Raw genomic sequence first — 25,667 nt, 5'->3', positions numbered from 1 at the left:
TATTTTTCTCACTTCTTCTCTGTTGCAAGTGGAATGCAAGTTCTGAAGTTTTGGAGTTGTTTTCATTACTGCAGAAAAATGTGTTGCATGCTAATTTTAAGGAAGAAATTTACGTAGATTAGACTGTGATTACCGTTCTCTCGGGGGAAAAAAAGGCTACACAAGTACATATGGAATTATTAGCTAAGATTCCTAACCTTTCATACTTCAAGTTCTCACCCAGAGTTTAAATGGTATTTTCATTGCCTGGGAATACAAAATGAGTTAATTTGGGTGCAGTATGGTTTTCTTTTGAGCAGTTAACCAAACTGGGCTTGGGTTTTTGGTTTGGTTTGAATTTTTTTTTCTGTTGCAATTTATTTTGATGTTCTGTATGCATGAATCTACTTCATTTGTAAGCTTGCATGTTCAGAAATAATACACCAAATGTTCATAACCAAGGAAATTGAATGCCAGCTGTGTTAATGGCAAATTAAACTATAATTTCATGGGAGAAGCAGGACAGCTTTTCCAAAACTCTTTGTTTATGTGGTTCTAGTTTAGAAAACCCACAAGATGGTAATACATAAAAAGAACAAAAAATTTAAAACCAAACCAAAAGGAAGCAACAAAACCAGGAACCAGTGACAGTGTGTAGATACTTGTATTCTTTAGTTGTGTTAGCATTAAAAAAATATATTAAGAAATAGTAGCATCTGTATTACACTTAATATTTTTAAACTTTAAAGGTATGTTAGATAATCAAAGTCACGGATTGTTAATAGTAGTTGTATATTTTTAATTTTGTTAGCTTTTCTTTGAAGAAGGGCATACATGTTTGAGTCCATTTTTTTCCTTTGTAAGAAGTTTACAGCATCAAATTTCCTTAGTGCAGATAATTCAGGTGAACTTTTACTTTTGTTTCATCTACAAAAGCCACAAATATTAAAGTGCGGGAAATTCATAAATGCCCAGAATTCTCAAGAGGAAGGAAATGAAAACAGTGCATGAGAAACTATCCAAAACTTTTGTGACCGGTTGCAGTGTAATAGTGTCATCTGCAGTGTTTTGTCCCAAGCAGTGAACTAATAGAACTACAGGTTTGGGTTTCATGCCAACAATCATTAATATGCAAGGCTGCAGCAAAGTATCAGGGGGTAAAGCCAATGTCTACATAAGCAAACATTTGGACTCAAGCAAAACAGGTTGTTAGAGCATCATAGGTAGTGCTTAGACCCATATATCTGTGCTATATATTTCCATGGATTGGATTTACTGTGATCCCAGGCTGAGATAAAGTTCTTTGGAGTTTTATGTATTCTTAAATATTGGAGGTTGCTTGATGAGTGCCTGCAGGGAACTTTCACCGGAGCTGCTGGCTAGAGCAACCCAGTACATACCAAAACTACACAGTGAAACCAACTATCAGGGAGAAAGTGAGAACTTTCAAGTTTGCTTCAAAACTTTGTTGCTGCTGTTAGAAATAAATACAATGTCAACATAGGGAAAACCAAACCTCAACACAGAGAAAACCAAACCCAGAATTTAGCTGTCATATCATATCAGCCAGTGGCTATTGCTGTGCAGGCATACTTCTGCAAGTAGAACACTATTTAAGTGATACATAAATGGATATGATATCTGCTTTGCTATCAGTGAAAGATGTCATAAATATACACTTTGAAATTTCTTAAATGTTGACCTCTTGATTTGCAGTCTTTGCTTAACTAGGAACTTAATAAGCATAATGATAAAATGATAGCACAGGAATTTCAAAAAAGGTACACTCTGCAAATTCAGCCTGTCTCCTATCTTTTGCTGCATGAAGCACCACATGATCTTCCAACACTAATAACAATGTCCAGACATATAATTAATTAATTAAATCAGTCAGATAATCAAAATATGATCTGGAAATTAAATACTAGAAATTTTGTATTTTAAGAAAATTTACTTTTTAAATATATTCCAAATTCTTCTGTCAAATGCACAGATTCAACTTATGAAAATTATGAAGCATATGAAAATTATCTGGAGCTGTACATGTATAGAAATGATGGTGTTCTTGAATATATTTATAATTTATACATATATCTATATATCAACTATAACTTTTCAGCGCTATCTTGAAGAAGTTTTGTTTCACAATAACAAAAATGGTACACAAATAAATTTATTTTAAATATGGCTCTAAATCAGAGGGTTTCTAACAGCCGCATGCCAACATTTATACATGTTTCTGATATACTTCTGTTATCAAAACTGCACAGATTAATTAACTTCCTGATGAAGGGGTGAAGGCTAAGGCATTTCTTTCCAGTATTTTGGTTGATTTGCCTATGCTTTTCTGTAAAATAAGGGACCTCAGTAGTAGCTTAAAAGCAAATAAATCCATTTATATTCACTTTTTAAACAGAGGGATAGATGGTAATAATACAAATGGCCGTAACTCTCTTACGAAAAATCAATCTGTTCTATTTTAAAAGTTCCAAGTGATGTAAATCATTGTCTTAATTTAAAACACTATTTCTTTGCAGTTTCTTCCATTTTTAATTAATTAATTGATCCCATAGTTACAAATAATCTCTGTACCAAATCTAGAGAGAGCTCATTAAAATTATTTCAGACTGATTAAATGGCATTAGGATTTATGAGTCTCAGTGGGCATTTTGTCATAGAACGGAGAAGTTCAAAGAGAAATTTTCTGTGCCTTTTTTGTTCTAGAAAATATAAGGGAAGAACAGTAGATTCCGAACATTATGACATTCAAATATTTTGGGACTTTATTCTATATTGTACAACTAAAACTGGATAAAGAAGGCTAGTTTAGCACTTAATGTGACCGTTGTTATTGTGAGCTTTTGTAAAAAAAGGATGCTAAAACTGTTTTTTTTTTGTATTATCTGCTTAATTTTTAAACTTTTTCTGCTTTTTTTCCCCCACTCAACTCCTTTATTTTGCCTGTATGCATGCAGTGTATATATTTTACTCACTCTGGTTTTCAGACAAGCAGGTATTTAATTAGTGATGTTGCTGTTATTCCTTATGCATACCTGGATGTTGAATGTATATGGTTATTTTATTTAAACTACAGAAAATACAGACATGAACAACTGTTCTAAGTGGTGCAGTGAGCTGTAAATTGGAATCCCTGCTGCTCAAATCAAATGTTTTAGTCACCATAAATCTGTCACTTTTCAATTTTATTGGCTTATACTCTTTCCTGAATGTTTACAATTCACAAATCTTTTATTTTAGAAATAAAGGTATTAAATATAAAACCACTGACATTTTTCAGCTTAGTTCAAATATACATCAGTGGCTTTTTCTTCAAGCTTGGCTCTAGCTTTTCTTTGCATAGGCCTAGGTTACCAATTTTTTCTCATCTGAAACAACCTTCTACATAGCTGCTCATGGTATAAACCATTCTGATTTACCCAAGCCCTGCTGTCTTATTTCCTTGTACTCACATTTCTTACCAGCTGTTTTAGCATATTGTTAGATATTTGGTTTTTTTCCAGTGGATATAACCTGTGATGGTAATTGTCAGAGTATAAAGTGCTAGGCTGCATTTGGGAAGAGAGATGACAAAGAGTTTGCAGATGATCACTGTTCGTCTCAGAGTGGTCTGACAGAGGCAGATACAGCACAGCCCAGTGGCTGCTTATTATGAAGAGGGATCAACTCTTTCTGGCTGAAGGTGCTTTTGAGGTAGAAAGCAAAATTTAGTCTTTCTTTTCAGAAGCCACTGGACTTTCTTGTCTCTACTTATGTATTACAGTTCATTAATTAATTAGGCATTTGATGGGTTAGGGTCAATAAAGAACTTTTTGCCTTGTCTGATCTGTTGATGCTAACTTCAGTGTAGCCATATAGTTAGTAGACTGAATGAAGGTCTAGGATGTTTGAGTGCTCCTGGGGTGTGTTTTCTTGTTGTCCCTCATCTGTCAGTGTCCCTGTTAGCCTTGCATACTGTGCTACACAGTGACGAGCTTCCAAACACAGCAGAGAGGATTCTCCCATGGCAGAAGTGTGTCCTGGTGGGGATGGTATACCCTGGGAGATGGGAGGACAGCTGAGCAACTGATTCAGTACCATGAGAGGTTGAAACCACTGCTCCTGAATACACACACCTTACCTAACTGTTTTGTAGCAAAAGTAGAGTTCACTCCCTTAAAATAGATTATGAATTACAGATTAAATATAGATTACATAGGTTTTGCTCTTATTGTATATGAAGAGATTAACAGGCAAATAAACTATGTCCTAGCATTTGTGTGTACCCAGATTAGTTGAGTTCTGTCACGTAAAACATGCCCTGAAATGTTGAAAGTGGATAGCAGTTGAAATCTGAAAGGGTGTATCCATGGACTAGGGAAGAGAATATTTCAATTTTTCTGCCTTCTAACCAAGGTGAGGTGCTAAGTCCAAGGAACCTCCCTTTTCCTGATTTTGTAGCTTTTTGGAGAAATGGTGTTTTTTGCTTCTATGTATGCATCAAAAATTGCCCAGGCTTAGCAGCTTGTGTCTTTTCATCAGGAACTAAAAATATCTAGCAGTTAGTCTTTTGTAAAGCATAATTGGAAAAGTGGTTCCAGCACATTTCTACACTGCCAAGAAAAATTCTCCACAGAGAACATAACAGCAAACAGGAACTTCTGCTTTCTTTTTAAAGAATATCAGAAGAGAATTTTTTCTTTGTTTTGTCCACTGTGTAGACCACTTCCTGAAAGGAATGGAGGAAAACATATTTTTGCATACTTTTGAACCTGAGAAATTCAGTCTCCCAACCTTTTTTGCTTCCTTGGGAATTGTCCTAGTTACCACATGATCAGCTCTTTGCTTGGAAAGGTTCTTGACTAGAACTTTTTCCTGAATTACTGAAGCCTTTACTTTTCTTGTTCTTCAATGTGACTGAAGGCATTTCTAAATGGCAAGTTGTTTCTTTGATTATTTAGTATATGCTGCTGGGTTAGTTCTTGAATTCCTGCTATTATGGGGCACTTGAAAATAATAAACAGCATAACTTTTTTAATGTATTCCTCTCCCTGCTGGAGAAGCTATTGATATCAGACAAACACTGGAGAAATTTGAAGGAATAAATTATTAATAAATCATACTTTTAAATTGTGTACTGAGCAATTTGAAGCAATTAGGTATCGAACAATATAGTTTATATCTATTTCTAAAAGCTTTACAGCTTGGGAAGCAAAGAAAACAGCACTCCAGTGGAATGTACTTCTATTGTGATACACTGTTGAACAGCTGGTTGGCTGAATCCTGCACCTTCCTCAGCTGCTACGTAGTCTAAGCATGTAGCCCTCATTTTTGTCTTACAGGCTGGATGATGAAGCCTGTTGTTAGGAAGCTTGCCTTCCAGCTGTAGAGAAAAGAACATGAGATATTTCATCATGTCTCACTATCTAGAACTTCTGAAGATCTGCTTGTCACATGGGTCGAGGGTGTGACGTTGGTTATAGGTTCTTGTCAGGTGGAACAAAGGCACTGGACCACATATCAGGGAACTCTTATGTTTTATTATACAGTCGTCTTAACTGTGGCAACCAGCCCAATGTTTACACTCAAAAGGTATTGGTTAAAATGCCCTTAAATTCATAGAATACATTTCCACAAAAAGTATCAGCTAACAAGCCCTTAGTTTTGTACAGTAAACTTCACAACTCCCACAAAAACCTCTTCAAAAAGTGCTGGCTCACAAACAAGCTATCACACCACTACATAAAGGTAATGAGTTGAGGTGGAGGAACTGAGCACAAGTCTGAAAGGGCAGCAGGAAGGTGGCTCAGGACAGCACTGCCCCACCTCCGTGGGACTCTCTACTCTGATCACCTTTCCTGTAGCAATACTCTGAATATTTGAGACAAAACAGGTTTAGGTCTGGTCCTCTACACTACTATACACAATCATCTTTTCCCTAAATTCATAATAAGCCACTATTTTATACTTAAAAGATAATTAAAGGAAGGAGATTTTTTGTTAGTTTTCAGGTTTTTTTCAATTATCATGCTCTCAGTTCCTATGGTTGATTTACTTCCTCCCTTTTCTTCTGAAGCATGTGTACTTGTGTGTTCACATATGCACTCACCCACTTGCCCAACATACCCTTCCCCATACTGGCAGTCTTTATTATATATTTGTGGAAGAAAAATGAGATGTTGTATGGCTTGCAAGTAATTTAACTTTTAAGTGTTCCAGACCTTGCCCTTGTTACTGCAGTGCATGTTTATTTATGGATGCATTTGTCTTACGGAGATGAAAAAAGTCATTGAAATTCCATGCAAAAAGTAACCTGGTCAAGGTTTGCTTTCACTGAAGGTATCTTAATGACTGGAAGGGGAAAGAAAGATTATAATTAGTTCTTAGTCTTTGGGGTACTCTACTTGGGAGGGTGGAGAGGTAGGAATACTTTTTTTTTCTCCTTGCATTTTTCTTGATAATGTATCAAGTAGCTGCTAAGGGACTTGATGAAATGTGATGCAGAATAATAAATTATACTCTGCAGCCTTCTTTGCTTCTACGTGAGGTGAGTGTGTAAGCACAAAGAGACTGGTGCACCTCCAAATTCAAAAAGCATTATATTCAGATTAGCAGGTCACTGGAGATGTGTTGCTAATTGTTTTAGGGAACTCATTATGGGTATTATCACATATTAATTATGCATGGTAAGTAGGAAAAAAGAGGGGGGAAATCCTTGTTTTATGATAACTTGCTCACTGATTTATCTTTTCTTTCTTTCAAGACCTTGAGCATTTTCTTAGAGATGCCAAACAGCAGTCATTGAATAATTAGATTTTAATTAACAAGAATTTTCACCAAAAAAAAGTTTTCATAGTCTTTTGAGTTATAGTAAGCATGAATAAATCCTCTTTCAATAAGATCTAGTGCACTGATTCTCTCTGTGTCTGGAATTACCTTTGTAATCACCCAGAGCTTGTTGTAACAGTGGTTTTCAACCATTTCAGAACAAAGAATGAAGACTGAAAGAAGGAATTGCACTGTTGGCAATATTTTTTGGTTGCTTCTTTGTAAATTAATATCATAGGGAAACCTCTGGAAACTTATGAAAGACTGCATTTAGCTATGTGTTGTTTTAATGCACTAGAGCTAGGTAATGATACATTGGTTTTTGGTTCTTTTGGTGGTTTTTTTTTTTTTTTTTTTTTGCTCTTAGTTTGTTTAAATTACTTGTTCTTTGTGGAGATGTGGTTGTAGGCAAACTTCAGAGAGCTGGTATTACATGGTAGGGTTCTTATTCTGTTGTGTGATAAAGAATTTGTAAGAGTCTGTCTTTTTGGCACGATTGCAGAAAACCTACATATAGAACCATCAATTAACACTGGTGAATTATTTATAGTCTAAACAAGGCAAAGCTTTTTGCTTAGACTGATTGCTGCATCACAAAATAACTGCACTTAGAAGGTGATTACAAAGTGTACTCCATAAAGCAGTACTGGAGATTGTTTTTTTTCATCATTATTGTGATAGGTGTTATAAAGATAAAAGACCTTGTAGTATACAAAAGAACTGATATGAAGAAGAATGTTTGTGTGCTGCTCAGTGTGATCATCATATTTACATTTAAGTGCATATTAAACCATGAGGGGGTAAAAAGCATCATATTCATGTATGCTGGATCACAGGCATCACTATAAGCACACACTGATTGCAATTTATTTAATGAATATTGTGGCTTTTTTAGTGAGCAAGATTCCAATTTTGTATTTTAGATGGCAAACAAGTATTGTCCCTCAATCTCCTCAGAGTGAGAGTTAACAGAGATCATTCCTAATAGAAATAAGAAGGAAATCAGACAAATCTGCTTTCATCTGTGTTCTCTTCTGCCCTGGTCCAACAAGGAGCAAAAGCGATTTAAGCAAGATAAATTTTAGCTAATAGCCCAGCAATAAGAAAGGGAAGAAGAAGAGCACGTAACAATGATTCCAGAGTGTATTTTTAAATACACTGCTGGAGAAGGTTGAAGAATGTAGGCATGAAGATTGTGCAAGGCACAGAGGTCAGCATGATATAAGACATACAGCTGGAAGTGGGAGAAAGAGATAAAGAATGCAATTAAGTGAAAGAATAGAAGATGTCTAGGGAGTAGAAGGAAATAAAAGCAAGACACAAGTAATTGTAGGTAAGATAATATAGGGCCTTGAAGGTGAAAATGAAAACTTTAATTTGTAACTGCACTAAGTAATCTATATACCTTCATTATAAATAGTAAAGAGTTAATAGTGTGCAGTAGCCCATTTGTCCTTACGGCTTTCTCAAGCATTTTTGTAGGGAGTGTAGATGAAGTGTGAGGAAATAGTCATTAAGTTAATGATGTATATACTGAAATAGTAAAAACATTTACCTTTTTGAGGCTAAGCATTCTGTCTCATGAGGATTGGTAGATGATGTGACAGACCTAACATTACAGCAAAAACTCTTCAAATATTGAGGATGCTACATGTCTGAATATAAAACCTCATGAAGATAGAGGAAAGAAGAATCAGCTGTAAATGTGCACTTTGGCATGTCTCTCAAAGTAAAGAAGTTTTCTTTAGAAACACTGATGACAGACTTTCATCTTCTATCCTAGTATTGCATTAACTAGTAATCCTAAAGTGTTTGGACAATTTATTTCTGTCTCTTTCACCTTTGGGAGAATTGATTTTTTTTTTTCACTTATAATCTTAGCAATCTTAGTTGAAGAGCAAGTATGCTTAAATGTTGATTGTTGACTTTGAGTAGGCTGGTGGAAGACTGTTTTAGTGATATCTTCATATTTACAGCTCCTCTTTGTAGCTGATATTTGTCAGCCTTAATTTTCTTCAAGATGATTAATATTTAGTGTAGTAACTGTCTTGTTTCTCTGATTTTGTTTAAATAATACAATGCTAATGAATGGTGAATAAAATGCTCCATAAGTAGAATACTTAGAAAAGGCCTTAAGTGTAGTTTTTCTCACAAATTTTGAAATGTGTCTATTATTTGCTAGAACAATTCAGTCTCAACAGCTTTCACACCATTTTTAAAAATCTGTCAATTGAATCCTTAGCTTCTCTGTCTGAGTTGAGTATGTGATCTGGCTTTGTGTAAAGTGATTACTAGTAAGAGCTTCAGACTCAATGTCAGTCCAAGGATGAAGAAATCCATCTCAGAATGCTGTATTTTAATAAAAGGATTTCAGTTACTCGGCAGTATAAAGACATAATAATGCGTGTGACATGCTGCGGTGTATTGCTTTAGGATCAAACTGAACATTGGAATAATAGCAGCATTGAGAAGAAAGGAAAAATAGGATGTCTGATTTGAGCATCGTTTTTTCTTCCATTGATTTCTATATTTAGCATAGTGTATGGCATGTCAGGCCCTGGTTATAAAGACCTGTAGAAGAAAGTACTTGGATTCCTGATCTTGCATGTTAGGATTCAAGCAGCCTGTGATGCATAAACTTGCACAGAGTTGGATGGGTCCTAAGGAAGATCTGATACCAGATGCAGATGTTGGGGTTTGTGTTAAAAGCTTGTTTGCAGACCCACCAAAGAGCTGTGGGAGGTGACAGCAGGTGGGGGAATCCCCAGTCACACCTTCCTAACAGGTCCCACATCTGTCACAGAAGTCATCATCCATCAGGTGCCCATCTCCAGATGGTCAGGGCAACACAGAGTCCCAACGGTAGACAGAAGCTCAGATTAAGAACTCAAAAGGAGAGACAGCCTGTTCAGACCCTCCCACGGCTGTCCCAGAAGCGCTATGAAGGTAAATCAGTGCTGGACCATTCCTTTTGGACTGAGGAGAGATGCTGCCTAGGGTGTGGCACTTAGTATGGGATGCAGAGGAAGAGAATTTCGGGTTTCATTAGGATTTATTGCAGGGAGGTAAGGGGATAAGAGAATAAAAAGCGTTGGATGTGTGACACATTTGTCTGGTCATGCACAGCTCCTTACCAGTGTAGTGTGTCCTGTGTTAGCAAATTCCACTTCTAACTCTTCCTAGCTGAAGGGCATCTAGTCTGTGGCCTCTGTGTGTGTGGCCAGCAACCAGACCCAGGCAGAGGCCCTTGTGTTCATGGTGCCAGCAGCTGGAGCGAGCACGGATCTGGGTGCTGGCATGGGCAAAATGAGCTGCCAGGCCACAGCCTGGGACTGCAGGTCACAGGGGCCCAGCCCAGGCAGCTGCAGAGCCAGTGGCCAGGCTGGAGTGCAAGCCTGGGAGCACTAGAGAAGTGGCAACTGAATGACCCCGTGGGTTCTTGGGAGTGCTGAATATAACTATTGATCTCTGTGTCTAGCCTGATGTGTGTGTGTGTGTGTGTATATACATATTTATTTATATTTATGTATGTGTTTTCTGGCACCTGCTGGGAGATATGTGCCCAGCCTTGCTGCTGTTTGGGCTGGGGGCATGGAGTTGTGGCTGCCTCCCCTTTGTCAGGCTATTAGAGGAGGCTCTATCCCCAAATAGCAGTAACCTATTCCCTAGCATCACATATTTCTCTCTGTAAAGGGAGATTTGATAACCTGGTCATGTTCCACGTAGGTATCATGCTCCTTCTGTTTCAGTCTCCTAATGAACTGCCTCCTTTCTAAACATCTCTCACAGCCATTTGAGCTGAGCTGCGTAGCACAAAATATGCAAAGCAGACATGGAGCTGTGCCCCTGTTCTGTTTGCCCTTCCCCTCTCCATACTACCAAAAGGTGGGGGATGTTTCCTCATTTGAGGTAGTCACCATAAAAGTCTATTTTAATTTATAATTTTATGCTTTTTATATATTTGTGAATATAAATTTGTAAATACTTCTTTTTTTTCACTTAGAATTTATCTTACTACTGTGCCTTCCTTCTTTCTTCAAGAGGAAGAAAAGGAATAGATTGTTTAAGCAGAATCTGGATTTTCTGTTTACAGAGTAATAAATGTTCTGAAATGAACTGCAGTTGTATATATTATAAAATTGCTTTTGTTTGATGGGTTAATAAATCTTAGTCAAAGGTCTGAATAAATAGAGATATTAAAAGCTTGTGTTGCCCAATAAACCCAAACAAGCAAACCATCTTTTTGCATTTCTTTATAAATACAGCAAAGGGATCAGTATTATTTAGATTGACCATGGCTCTCATTGTATTTGCAAAGCCTTTGTCTGTGGGTCTTCCACCGTTTGTGTGGCTTTTTCAAGTGGATTTTGTTTGTTTGGTATGGAAAACATAAACCAAAATCAACTTAATTGGAAAATGTTTAAAATGCTGTATTTCTTAAAAAAGAATGGTGTAGACACCTTCCATTAATTTTTGCAGCTATGAATAAGCCTAAGAATTTTAGAGAATTTAAATCAGTGTTTTCAAACCAATACCTACATTGTTCTTGTGGGATTACTGTTATGTCACTTTCATGCATAGATGTACTAGACAAGTCTACCCTATATTCACCCTGCAGTGAGGATCCTTCCAGCAGCTAGATTTAGGCACTCAGTTGTCCCCGGATCCCAATCTTGTGCTTCCATCATTCTACAGTCTCTCCTGTGCACACACAGACAGATCTCTTGGAAAGCCCCAGATGACACAACCTTGACAGCAGCTGGCCGAGGCTGGACTGTCTGTGCTCTTGCCCATAGGGTCATGCCTGGCTTTCAGGATACTTCACCTACTTGCCAGCTGCTCCAGAATACTCTTGCTAGCCCTCATACCCTCACTTGCCCACCTGTCATCACTGCACTCTTGTACTGTGGGCACATGGGACTCCTGGTCCCGTGGCAGGACTGACACTCCATGCACGTGTGTGCACAACAGTAAACCCTTGCCCTCAAAAACTGTTAGAAATGGAATTTAATTGGAGGAGACAGGACAGACTAACAGACTGATGCAGGAATGGCCAAGGATAGACCGCCCCTACTGACACTCCCACCAGCCCCTTCTATCTCACATTCCCACAGGGTGCCCTGAGCCATGGAGCTTCCCCTGTTGATGGTCTATGTGGTTCTGGCTTTGTGGCACCAGGAGTGGCTGGACCAGGGCCTCACAGGGCTGCTGGGGCTCACCCTGCCCCATCAGGCAGCACAGGAGTAAACTTCTGGCAGGCTGATGGGGTGTGTCTGCAAGCAGTTGGTGCAGGGTATTTCAAGCTGCCCCCATCTGCCCTTGTTTCTGCTATTCTTCTTCCCCTGTTCAGTTCTATCACACAAACTAATGTGTGTGTGCATATATGTGTGTATTTCTGCATATGCAAATATTCAGATCCCTCACCGTAGAGTCTTGTCAATTTTAAGTGATTATGTTCTGTTACATGCTCTTTGAGAATAGTATTAATATGATGTTTCAAAATCACAGAGTATTTGGAAGGAGAGATTCTTATTAATTAAGATCAGCTTACCTGAACTTTTCTTTTCAAGGAAGGTAGTCAGGAAGGTAACCAAAGCAGAGAGAAAACTTTTTTAGTTTATAGGGGAAGTAGAAAAACATGGCAAGGAGAACCTTGGCTGGAAGCCTGCAGTGCTAGCATTGCAAAGCACAAGAACATCTGATTCAGAAAAACATTTTGAGTGTCATGAGCAACATTGTCACTTTTCATTAAGATGTAAGATACCGGGTATCTATGTGAACTCCTTCAAAAGGTTAATTGTCACTTGATTTTGTAGGATTTTCTTCTTGTCACTTTTTGTAACAAAGTTAAAATGTGACCTAGTTGAGCATATAATAACATTGTTGCTAGACAGAGTAATTGTTTCTTTCCAGTTTTAATTCATCACCTTAATATCCACTCGAACTACCTAACCCTACTTTTTTTTTGTCAGTGAGGAGGCTGTTCTTTATGGATTTAAAAGTATTGAAGTGGTCAGCAGAGAAAAAATATTTTTTAGTGTCTTTTCTCACAATGTTCTGCTTGCTAGAACTTCTAAACCTTCAGAGACTATAAAACAGATACTTTTAGCCACACCTTCGAGATCTGCAGACCCAGAACATAAATCCCAGATTCAGTCTTTATGCATGGATGAGATTTTCAGTCCTCAATCTTTAGACATATTTGCTATTTGATTTATCAATTTTCTCCATTCATTGATGAATCTTACCCATAAGCTCACTAGAAGCAGGTGGAATCAATTAGCAAAGACTTGAAATATAATAGAATATAATGGACCACTACAACTTCTTAAAAAAAAAAAAAAAAAAAAAGGAGGAAAAAAAGCACCTGCACCATTTCCAAAGTTTAAGATTCTTATTTTCTCTTTTGCTTGTTCATCTGACAGGCAGCCTATCCTATTTTCCTCTTTTTTTTTTTTTTTTTTTTTTTTTAGTCACAGCATATGGTAGCCAGAACATATAATTCAGTGGACTGTATTGTGGCAGTGATAGTTTTTCACCTTGATCCACCTGCTGCAGTCTGGTTTCCCTAGGGAATCTTTATATACTGTCTGGGGACTGAAGCTTCCAAGTTATCAGTAAAATGTTGCTTGTATCACTCAGTTGCTTGTCAATTTATCCAGATTCTTGGCAATATCTCAGCATCTATTTCTGAACTGATTGTATTACTGTATTAGAGGTACTTTCTTTCAGGTCATATGTTGTGATGGTTAAAGCAGTATAAAATCACTCTTTCTCGTATGCCATGGTAGTCTAATTAATATATAAATACACCTAATTTGTTTTTAAATAGAAGAAAAGCAGAATGGGCTGTGTTTACACAGAGAAAACTCAGATTTATTTCCAAAGTAGTGTGTCTTATAAGCACATTAACTCTCATTCAGGTGCTTCTCTGTAATTTGACTGCAGGCATTTGCAGAGAAGGCAATTTGTCTTTGATTTAATTATGAAGAAATGTGTTTATATCAGTGTTGGGGTGACTGAGATACTTCTTAATGGAGTGCTTTGTATTCTCATCATAGGTTTCCTAATGGTCACTTAGCATTAAGTTTTGTCTGTATTTTTTGCACATTTTTCATTTAGACCTTTAAATTTGCAAGTTCCATTACAGTGCCGTCTGTCTCTGCAATGAATCTAGCTGCACACTTTTGAACAGGAAAGAAAACCCAATTGATTTATTTCCTGTGGTCAGAAAAAAAAGGTAATTACAATGTCTGGTGGACACTGAGTTGAGCATGAGCCAGCAATGTGCCATTGCAGCAAAGGTGGCTGATGAAGAGGAATCTTGCCAGCAGATAGAGGGAATTGATCTTACCTCTCTAGTCAGCACTGGTAAGGCCACACCTGGAAAATACTGGGAGCAGTTCTGCACTTCCCAGTACAAGAGACATTGACATGCTGGAGGGAGTCCAGCAAAGGGACACCGAGATAATTAAGGGATTTCAGCATATCACATTTGAGGAAAGGCAAAGTGAGCTTGGAGAATAGAAGGCTCAGGGAAACATTAATGCAAGTAATTTAATTCACCTGAAAGGACACTGCAAAGAGCCAGACAGACACTCTTTAGTGGTCAGAGGCAATGGACACAAACTGAAAGACAGGAAGTTCCCTCTGAGCATCAGGAAGCACTTTTTCACCATAAAAGCATTGTTGCAGGTTACCCAGAGAGATGGCAGAGTCTTGCTCCTCAGACACTGTCTAGAGCTTGTCCTGGGCTGTAGGCGTCCCTGCTTGAGCAGGAAGTTGGCCCAGGTGAACTTCAGAGGTTGCTTCCAATCTCAGTCACGGAATCACAGAATATTCTGAGTTGGAAGGGATCCACAAGGAACATGAGCTGACCTCTTAAGTGAATGGCCCATACAGGGATCAAACACACAACCTTGGCATTATTAACACCATGCTATAACCAGCCATGCTGGAATAATGTGATTCTGAGCCCATACAATACTTATATATAATTTCCACATTTTCTGTGTATATATGTCTCTTATGTGGAGTTCATTAAAAAGCAATAATTAGGTAAAAATTGCATAGCAAAATAATGGCAACAAGCTTTAAAATAACGATTCAAAAAGTTTCAGAGACATGGACACAGCTTAAATGGGAAATTAGCCACCCTCATCCCTTTTCTAAAGACTCACTCAAACTGTTGAAGGTCAGAAAATGCAGGATACTTCAGATCAGCAGTTTCATGTAGTGATTCTTACTTTTAATATAAAGTCATTATTATGTAGGATGAGCAAGTAGTTTTCACTTAGGCATATGGCCTGATGAAGTGTTTTGAGGACTTTGCCCATGAGAGATTGTTTTACAGGCAAATATGTGGTAGTTTTCCTTTTGAATTAGTCTGCCATCTGTCAGTTTTATACCCTGTTGAAACTGAACATTATTTGTGGCTGAACTATACAGAATGGGAGGGGTTTTTAGATAAAAATTATATTAAGAAAAGCTAATGAGAACCAAGATAATGATAAAGTTGTTTCTTTGAAGAACTGAGTACTGAAAAGAAGTTAGGGCAGAAGTTTTGTGACAAGAATAGTAACGAGTTGCTGATACCATGGCTAGTATTCCCAAAATAATGTTCATGTTAAGCCAGTGTCACGGCTCTGTTAGTTACTGATCTAATGTATCTCATAAACGGAATAAGCCTTATGCCACAGAGAGAGAGATATCTGTATGGAGATCATATACACTATGTATTTATCCACACACATACATACACAGAGTTAAATAAACATGTTTTTCTATATTCGTTCATTGTTTACTCTTATGCATTCATTTATATGCGCACCTTATTCCTTTCATGGAAAATGACCTCTTACTCTTCCTGTTAGCATGCCTGAGTCAAAAATAAGAACTGAGAGCCCTTGACGTGACTGTTAGCATTCCCTTATCTGGTAGAGCTGGTCTAATAGAATAATAAGGACAGTTTGATAACTGTGTCATCACTACATTTTAAAAAGTGTTTCTATATGGTATATAAAATAGCTAGATCATATCAGGGGAATTTCAACAAAAGCATGTTGAAAGATTTTGAGGTTAAGACTTAACTTTCTACATCTGAATTCATTTTTAAGAGTATATTAATTTTCTTATTTACAGAAATATTTCGGCTTGGAGTTTACAGTAGAAAGAAATTTTCTAGAGGAGCAGTCTGTTGTAATGGTTGATTCACATAAAACTGCTTGATATTCAGTGGCTTTTCTTCTCTGCATTTTTCGTAGATCAAAATACCTAGGTAACTATTGCTTCCCTAAAATAAACAAAGGAAGCTGATAAAAACAAGCTAGAGATTAATGTGAAAAACACAACTTCTCTACTGGAATCTGAAAAAAAAAAAGATTATTCCTTTTATTTTTAAACTTTCCTCTTAATACATAATATATTCTTATTAAAATTTTTTGTTTTAGCAATAATAATTGAGTTGATCTAGTAGAACATGAGTGCACTTACAGTTAATTCCTCATTCAAGGTTAGGAGAGTGGGTACATTTAATTAATTATTTCTCATAGTAAATAGTTCCAAAAGGATCTATATCATATATAGTGCATGTATAAGTAGGGGTTTTATAATGAATTATTTTACTTTTGGTGGTAGATTTCATATTCTTTAGAAATATTGTATTTAAAACAGAGAAATAATTTGTCAGGTAACAAGAATTATGAAAGAAATTTAGAGTTCTGAGTTTCATTTTCTTGCAGAGTCAAAGCAGCTTTGCAAACTAAGAGACTGTGGAATCATCATTTGAAATCACAGGACAGTTACTTAAACAGATCTGGTTATTGATATAATCAGGCTTTTCATTTCAGATGTAATATTTTTAGATTGCTGTTGCAAAAATAAATTGTGGAATTATGACATTCCTTACCATAACTCAATGGCCACAGGTGGGCTACTGTTGAAGGAGCACGTTCATAAATACTTGCACAGCTGTTTTGTGGGTTTACCTGGACAATCAGCTTTAGGCATGCCAAGTATAAGATGGTAGGTTAAAGGGATGAACCTGTATGAGTCAGATACTGCCCAACAGGAACATTTATATTCCTCTTAACTTTAGGAGTTAATATTTTTTCAAACTTAGTTTTGTACATTCTTCTCCACTTTCCTCTGAAAATCTATATTGAGAAGAGAGACTTGCCATTTTTAATGTGGTTTGGGTTTGTTTGGGTTTTTTTTCTGTAGTTGAAATACATAGAAAATATTTATTAGAATTTTGTTAGTGGTTTTTTTGTTTTATTTTAAGGTGGTAGTTTCTGATTTTGTGCTTGAACTTTTATGCTAGTAATTGTAAATATTTTCTATAATAACTTTCAGCTTTGAATTTTGAAAGAAAGGCTCTTTTCTTCCTGCTCAGGAAGAGTTAAATTGTAATGCAGCTATATCTCACCAAGTCATTCCAGACTGGTGACACTCTTTTGTACAGTTCAGTGAGAAGCTTGTACTGAATAGGAAAAAAAGGACCTTTTCCATGATGTTTTTGCACTCCCAATGAAAACATGTTTAAAGGTTAATGCCTTTTCTGACTCTTTCTCTCTTTACTGAAGAAATTAGGAAATGACCTTATGTCTGAAGCATATGTGGGCTATTATTAACACTTCCATCAGAGATTATACAATCATTAAATAATGTTTAGATCAAATTCATATAAATTCCACTATGCAAGCTGATATTTCTGTGTTGGAAAATAACACTGGTCAAGGAGGCATTATAGAACAAACTATTGCCAAAATAGATTTTAAAAAAATTAGCTTGCTCTATGAGAATCAAGTGCCTTCTGCAGCACTGCCTGAGGCAGTTGTAGGCAAGTGATGATGTCCAGTTACCCAAAACAAACAGGAAAGGTACCAGCTCTGGCAGCCTGCACCTGTGGGTTTATCCACATTCCCTGTGGCAAAAAGTTCATTGCTTTTATTCAGGAAATACTTTTGGTGCCTACTTGCAGTTTCAGTTTGAGACCTAAAATTTGGATGCATCCAAACAGTTCCTCCTTTGGGTGTACCTGGCTTGTATCTCTGACATGTTTGCTACGAGATGGGCCCAGCCTCTTCTCCAAGGTGTAGAGTGATCGTGCAGTAGGCAACAGGCTTGAGGTGGAACACAAGGAACTCCTAGATTCTTGGAAAACCATTTTCACCGTAGGGCTGGTTTCACCATATGGTTTCACTGTATGGGAACAGGTGTCCAGGAGGTATGTGGAATCTGCATGCTTGAAAATGCTCTCAAATCTCACCTGCCCAAGGACCTGAGCAGCCTGCTTTGGCTGGACATGTGTTGAATAGGGTGTTTCCAAATGGCCTTCAGGCACCCACTCAATATATTTTGTCCTACAGTTCTGAGCTTTGCATGCAAAGTGCATTCCTTGAATGTGTTGTGTCAAGGAAAAATTGCATGTCAAGGAAGTCAGTGGGTGTGATATAGTTCTCTGTGGAAGGGAAGGCAGAATAAATTAACTATTTCATTGTATAGAATTACTTTTTAGGCCAGTTTTAGAGATAAGCGACATAAAACTCCAGCATGTTATACAATATGAGTAGCTTCAGTAGTGAACATCATGAGTATTTGCCTTGTGTTCTCCACAAAAGAACAAAACCTTTCTATGGCTAATCCAAGCTGCAGTTGATTGAGTTAGATTTCTGCTGCTGGGATAATTGGACACTGTTTCAGAAACGCCTGAGAATTTCTTGAGTCCTGTAACACAAGTTACCATACAAAGTTCCCAGTGTGCTGTCCTCTAAACACACAGTGCTCTGTGAAAAGAGTGCTCCAGCCATCTGGAATGATCAGAGTAACCCTGCATGTAAATGTGACCTTCTCCCTGCCTCACAGAGCCACTGTGTCTGGGGCTGACTGTCACTCACAGAAACACTTTCTTTCTTGAAGAAAGTCTTGAAAACAAGCGAGAAATACGAAATTTCTCCTCCTTCTCCATCCAAACCATTTTATTCCTTCTGGCTTTCCTTGAGATAATGGTCTGTGAACTGGTTTGTGAGATAGGAACTGCTGGTGTGGTCGGAAATGTAAAGTGGCATTTATGTGAGAGCTAGAAACCCAGAGTAATCTAATTATGTGCAGATGTAACATTTTTTTTCTTTTTTGAAATTATGCTAATGATTTTTTGTTTTGTATGTTTTATGGTAAATAATTTGATTCTTATATTGGTCTGCAATATACTCCCAGTAGTGAGTTAATAAAAATCTGAATTAAAAAGCATATGTGCATGTAATTTCCAAACAGTTCCTAATATGAATCATTGACTCATAAAGAATGGTTGCTGTAGTTAGTGTTCTGAATAGTCTGGTGCTTAATTAAGTTGATTTTTAGTTTCCAGTTTATTCATTTGTTATAGAATTTAAAAATATCTTGGCTTACTCATCATTTTCCTAAATGGAACTAAGTTGTGGGGCTGTAAGCTGCATTACTTTCTTAACAGCATATTTATTATGATTCTGTTATCAAATTGGCAAAGGGTCAAATTTACACGTCCTTAAAATAAAATGAAATTTAATTTATTATTTGTATTCACTATTGGAATATGTCCCAACTATTTCTGGAAGGAGTGTAAGTCCAAAGATTAGGAGAGAAACATTAAATACATTATTTCATTATTGTTTTTTCTTAATTCATCAGAGAATTAACACAGGAGGAGACCAAAACTGCAAATCATGCAGCTGCTTAAAATGGATTCATTCAATAATGTTTAAGTAACTCTGATGGCAAATGGGTCACCCAGAAATTCATTTTCCCCTTGTTCCCAGGTATTTGGACAATGGAAAAAAGAAAATATAAGTTGAGTTAAAAATAACCCAGCATGTGGTTTATGATGTTAAAATAGTTGTTTCCTCTCTCTTTTTGTGAGTTTCCACTACTTCCCATAAATGACAAACAGCCCCTTTTAAGCATCTTAATATTTTGTATGGGATATGAATGGATCAGTGTTGTATTCTGAATTATATTATGGTTCTTAAAAATTTATAGGTCACTCACATGACTAACACAATTGGTTAGTATTGGAATTATTTTGAAAATCTAAAAAAAATTGAGCAAGGGAAAATCACAAAAGTTTTTGAACAAACCACAAACCATGATTGCAGTAGTAATACCTTTCAGACTGATAATTTACTTCTTAGATGCTACTTAGTTTTGAATTTTAACCATATAGTATGGGCTAGTTTTTCACAAAGAAAATAATAAAAACACTTCTGGCAATGAGCAGTCAGCAATTTATCTGTAGAAATGAAAGGCCTGAGCACCTTTTGGTTTACAGAAGTCAAGTGTCATTCTGAGATCCATGTGACCTTGCTGTGCTTGGCAAATTTCTTCCTGCAGCCTTCCCCAGTTTTGCGGCTTTTTTAAGAGATATAATGAAATTTAAATAAGTCCTTAATCATTTATAGAAGACTGTATCGTGCATATATACATAAAGTAATGTATATGGGTACCAAATATTTCTACTGTGCAAATTTTACAAATCATCCATCATGCTTTTGACCAGTTGATTAGATTAGGAAGGAGGAAAACATCAATTTGAAATTAAGAAGTTACAGAGTATGAGATGCAATCCATAAGAAGCCCAAAACATAATATGTCACATTCTGATACCAAATGTTTCTGTGTCATTTGAGGGCAGGTGATGAATACTTTCTTTTCATTCTTTCCTTACAGAACAATAGATGGTAATGTTAAACTTGCAGATGAATTCTGTACATATAAATCATGGCATCTTGAGTCTCATCCTTCAGTCTGTTTTAGAGCTGATATAGTAGTGTCATATGTGGTCATTTTTAGATAAGCAGTCCCTATGCATATATATTATTTTCACAGGTCTTCCGAAATCTTAATTTTAAAACTGATTTTAATCTTTCATCCTTCCAGCCTTCGTGGTTATCACTAACTGCAGTAACACTTACAGATATCCCCGTTAGTCACATAATTATTCCATCCAGACTTGCTGTATATAGGGTAGAGAGGGCCTGCTGTACATACCAGGTGCCTAACACTTCTTTTTTATATTCGTGCATTTAATGTAGGAGGATGAGGTAATGAGGTGCTGAAGTAATATTATTTCTTTTTTTGGTTACATGATTAATTTTTCCTTTTCTAGATTCATAGAGTGAACTATAAATTAATATACTTTGCTATACTTTTTTAAGCATTTAGTTCATTCCAAAGCAAGAACTGTCCTATATTAGTATGACCTTTTGAGAGATCTTATAGGAGTAGTATTGATCAGTGACACAAGTTTTAGAAATAATGCACAAAAGCAGCCAGAATCTCAGTTGAAGTCTGTATAAATCTCATCTGTCTCTCAGTTGGAATTATGCTGATGTTGCAATACTTATGCAAAATGGGAAAGAACTTGGCTGCTTTCATTTCTCTAAATTTAGTGTGTGGTCTAGGACAGTGAAGATTTTATAACATCTCTATGTATTAATAAATTCATTTTGTGTGCGAACCTCTGTAAACCTTTCATCATCCATTAAAAATGTGACTGTGCTGTTGACAATAAGTTTCAGTAAAAAGAAAGACTTAAGGAAGACCTAGTACACTTACTTCCTGTAACATGCAAGACACTGTAATTATGGGTCATTTGCCTGGTTTCTTTGGTAATTAGGAGTTTTAATTGTGTCTAGTTCCAGGGAATTAGTTAAGCTTTTCGTTATGCATATTGCCTTCCATAATCATCGGCTCCTCTCATAGAGTAAGCTTAGTGACATCATGGAAGTCTATTAGGTCTTTCAAGGCAGAGCAGTGAAGTACATTCTTTTGTAAGAGCTGGATCAGAAAAGGTTTCTGAAAGGCCTTGATAATGCTCTTCTGTGCAACATTTAAGCTTATTCTTCAAAAAGCAAAGCCTGTCAGAGTTTCATTTATTGTTCTCAGAGTGCTTAAGGTCATGAACTAAGCTATTGTTGAGAAAAAGCCCTATAGACAGAGCCATGCTTCCATTCTAATAGCGATTGTATGAAGCTTTCCAGGATAAGCTGGTTACATATTTGTAGTTAGTAATAGTAACAATGATCAACTTTTGAAAGTATCACATTGTTCAAACAGGAATGCAATGACTGTATGAAGGAAATGAGCACAAAAGAGTTTGGTATGATTCCTTTCGGTCACTAAAAGTTATTAATTAGGTTTTATTTTATTACATGCAAGGTAGAAAGTATCTTTTGCTTTTCACTTCACAGACTCCAAGGTGTTGCTGATATGTTGAAAGGCAAGAATCAATATTTTTAAAAGAAAGGAAATCAGAAGAGGGTTCTTTCATTTTTCTCCTTCCACAGTCCATATATACCTTCTACAGTCCCATATATACCATAGATGGGTGTTTATAGGTCAGACATTTAATACATCTTGCAAAATTATTTTCTTTGAATGTAATAAGGGTTTTGCAAGTTGCAACTTGGTTTCATTAGAGCACAGCCAGAACAAACACTGTGCATGCTTTATGTTCTGCAGTGAAATAGTTGTGTGTTTCAGAACCTAAAAGGTACAGTATGATGTTGTATGTTCATAGAATCATAGAATATTCTGATTTGAAAGGACTCACAAGAATCATCAAATATCAACTCCTGGCCCTGCACAGGACAGGCTCGGGAATCACACCATGTGCCTGAGAGCATTGATTACTAGATGTGAGGAAAATTGCCCCAACCATCCCAACATCTGTTTTCAATTACTAAAATTACTTGATGCAGTGATTTTGGCATTAGTAGAAGTAGCAGTGTTAATAATATTGATAATGCAGAATGAATTGGAGAAGTGTTAAAAACCATGTGTCAGAATTTTTCAGGTCCTTGGATGCCAAAAGTTGCTTTGGGTTATCCATGACCAAAAATCCAAACTGAATTTGCAGGTCATGGACAGGAAGAGGTAGGAAGAGATGCGTCATTATATAAATTCTAGAATGAGCTCCAGAAACATTATCTTTCATTATATAAAATTTCAGACCATATGATTTTTATAAGTTTATCTTATTTATTATTCATTATTCTGACATTAAATTTAAAAATCCACATAAATAATGTATGATTAACAATTTTAGCTGTGCTTCCAAACTGCAATCTGGAATGATTGTGACAATTGTAAGGCATGGAAGTTCTACCTGAGTAAACTCTCTCTTCTCCAAATGTAACCTTTGAATATAATTGCTTGTTTTCTTTCTCATCATTGATTTGGAAGAATTAAATAAATAGAGTATGACTTTGACAGCACTCTTCTGATAAGTAGTGTCTGTCTCCACTAATCTGAAGTTCTACTGTTTACCTAGGTAGTTTAGTGCTCCCCATATCTTGTGTATATAGGAAATGCCATACCAGAGAGTGAAAACACTGCTTTTGCCATTTTGCTAGTTTTAAAGTTGGTTTGGAAAAGTTAAATTGCCTGCTTATTTAGGCACTTGCTTAATTTTACTTTAAGCTTGTGATTAAACATGTCCCTATTAAAGCACTTAGCAACATCTGGATAACCACTTTCTGGGATTTAACTAAGTGTATTGATGTTTCTTGAATTGAAATTAATTAAAGGTTAATTACCATGCAGATGTTCAAACTGAGAGGTTTCCTCTTGTTCTAATTAGGGGTGTCTAAGACAAGAACAAAATTTAGTTGTCCTACTAAGTTTCATTCAGGATCATTCTCTCTTTTAAAACGAGCTATTAGAAGTTCATAGTAACATTATAATTATCTTTTTCTCCTCACCTTCTTGGTTTTCAGTGTCTTGTGTTTGAAGATTCACCACAGGGAGTCAGAGGAGCCCTGGCAGCAGGAATGCAAGTGGTTATGATTCCAGATGAACAACTAAGTCCAGATCTTAAAAAGGATGCAACACTGGTGCTGAAGTCCATGGAAGATTTCAAACCAGAACTGTTTGGTTTACCAGCATATGATTGATGCCTAATGACTATGAGCATATTCTTGGCTGAAGATAAATTTAAAGCGAAATGAAATTTGATTTTGGTTTTATGATTGTTTTTCATCTTCTACTTTCTTCCTCAAAACTAGAGCACAAAACATTGTTAACATTCAGTCTTTTAACATTCTGAAAGGCTAAAAGACAGTCAGTTAAACTGTCATTTAAAATACAGTCAGTCTGTTAACATTTAGTCTTTTAAACATTACCTTTGATAAATTGTCTGGAATGTTTATGATTTGTCCTTTTGATAAATGCAAAATTAAAGCAGAATCTTTCTGTTAAGTGAATCCAGCCTTGTCCTATTCACATCATTATGTTTATGGAACTATTATGGAACTATTTAGACAATAACTACATTGGAAGCTTCTTTTTCTGTTTCCACTTGAATTACTTACTGTTTACATCTTAATCAGAAATCTGTTCTGCATTGCCTTTTATTCCATTAAAATATTTTTGATACTGTTATTGTTGCATGTTTATCCTTTTTCTCATCCCATTGATGCCTTGGAGTGACTACCTAAAACAGAGGCTAGACAAAGTTAAGACAATAAAGTGGGTATCCATTATTTTAAAGGCCTTCAACAGATAAACCTTGGACAGTCAAAAGCCACCCAGGGGCTACACCCAAAGTGGATGGCAGTCGTGTTTTTCAGACAGATACAAATTTGGTCTCTGCATATCAGGGGTTAACTGTCCAATTCCAGCTTCAGGTAATGAAGTCATATTCTCCCAGCTCATTCTCCATCCCCTCTTCCCCCCCTATTCACTTTTGTTTATACTTTTTGGAGCCTGTGGCTGTAGGGTGTCCTTGGATGCCAGGCCCAGAGGAACAGTTTTGTTTGACCACACTGTGAAGACAGTAGTTGACACTTTATATGAAGTTTAGATATATTTCATACTTGCCCATCTATTCCACTTGTATTGTGTTGTCTTTTTTCTTTTTTCCTCCACTCCTTTGCAACAGGGATTCTGTTGTACTTTCTGTGGTTCTTTGTTTTCTGCTTAGAGATTGAATGAGATGACTTCCAGACATCACTCAAAACCTCCATTATTCTGTAATTCTGTAGTTATCTTTTCTGGTATTTTGATCACCTGCTAGGAGCTATACAAGTTTATATCATCTTAGAATTGAAAACGCTTTGCATCTTGTTTCTTTCGTTTCCTTATATCCTTCTTGTAGTCCATGTGTCATGTTGCCTTCTCTTTCATTCTTGTGAAATAAATGTGTTCTGTCTCTGTGCTTCAATTCCGATAAAGTTATGGCCCTAACTCTTTTATCCAAATAACTTTCAGTAGGCTGTCTTAATTTCCAATCTTACCTTGTCCTTGAGTCCTTGTTTTTCACCAATTTTCCTACAGAGAGTTTTGCTATGTATTTTTAAAGTGCAGAAATTGCAGATTTGGTTTAGATAAATACTTAAAATTTCTTTTTCTGGCTACCATCATTTCCACTAAATGTTTATGTTGTCAGCTGTCCTTACATCCTTCTCTGGTATTTTGTCAGTACAAGGGTAAGGGCCTCTTTATAAAATGCTAGATACATAGGTTTTGGTGGAGTCCACAGTTTCATGTATGACATGATGGAAGAAGTGTCTTTTACCTTGTTTAAAGAAAGCTGTAGTATTTATGTAGCTTTATGACAGTTTTATAAAATTAATCATTGTATTCAGCACTTAAATCCCTACATTTCTAATGAGCCCATGAGGTACTTCACAGTCTTGGTAAAATACCAAACTCCAATGAGACAAGAGGCCTGAAATATGTAAAATCAGATAATTTCTATGTATTATGAGAAGGCTGCTCTGACCTTGGGTTTTTTTAATATTATATGTTTATATATGATCTTCCTCACAAAAATATTTTCTAGGCATTCCTGGTGTTAAACTGTTTTAGATTTAAGGGTGTTTTGACAG

General features: G+C 36.4%; 1 protein-coding gene across 1 annotated transcript in view; it reads left to right on the top strand.

Moving 5' to 3' along the window:
• PUDP (pseudouridine 5'-phosphatase) overlaps positions 1-24,219 on the top strand; it is a 64,343-nt gene extending 40,124 nt beyond the window's left edge. Inside the window, exon 4 of the mRNA XM_030280507.4 lies at positions 23,556-24,219. Coding sequence (XP_030136367.1) covers positions 23,556-23,732 — 177 coding nt within the window. The 3' untranslated portion in view covers positions 23,733-24,219. The remainder of the gene's footprint in view (positions 1-23,555) is intronic.
• The last annotated feature ends 1,448 nt before the right edge of the window (positions 24,220-25,667 follow it).

Source organism: Taeniopygia guttata, chromosome 1 (genome assembly GCF_048771995.1).
Source record: "Taeniopygia guttata chromosome 1, bTaeGut7.mat, whole genome shotgun sequence".
Classification (NCBI taxonomy): Eukaryota; Metazoa; Chordata; class Aves; order Passeriformes; family Estrildidae; genus Taeniopygia; species Taeniopygia guttata.
The sequence above is the reverse complement of the archived record's forward strand: the minus strand, read 5'-3'. Positions and strand labels throughout refer to the sequence as shown.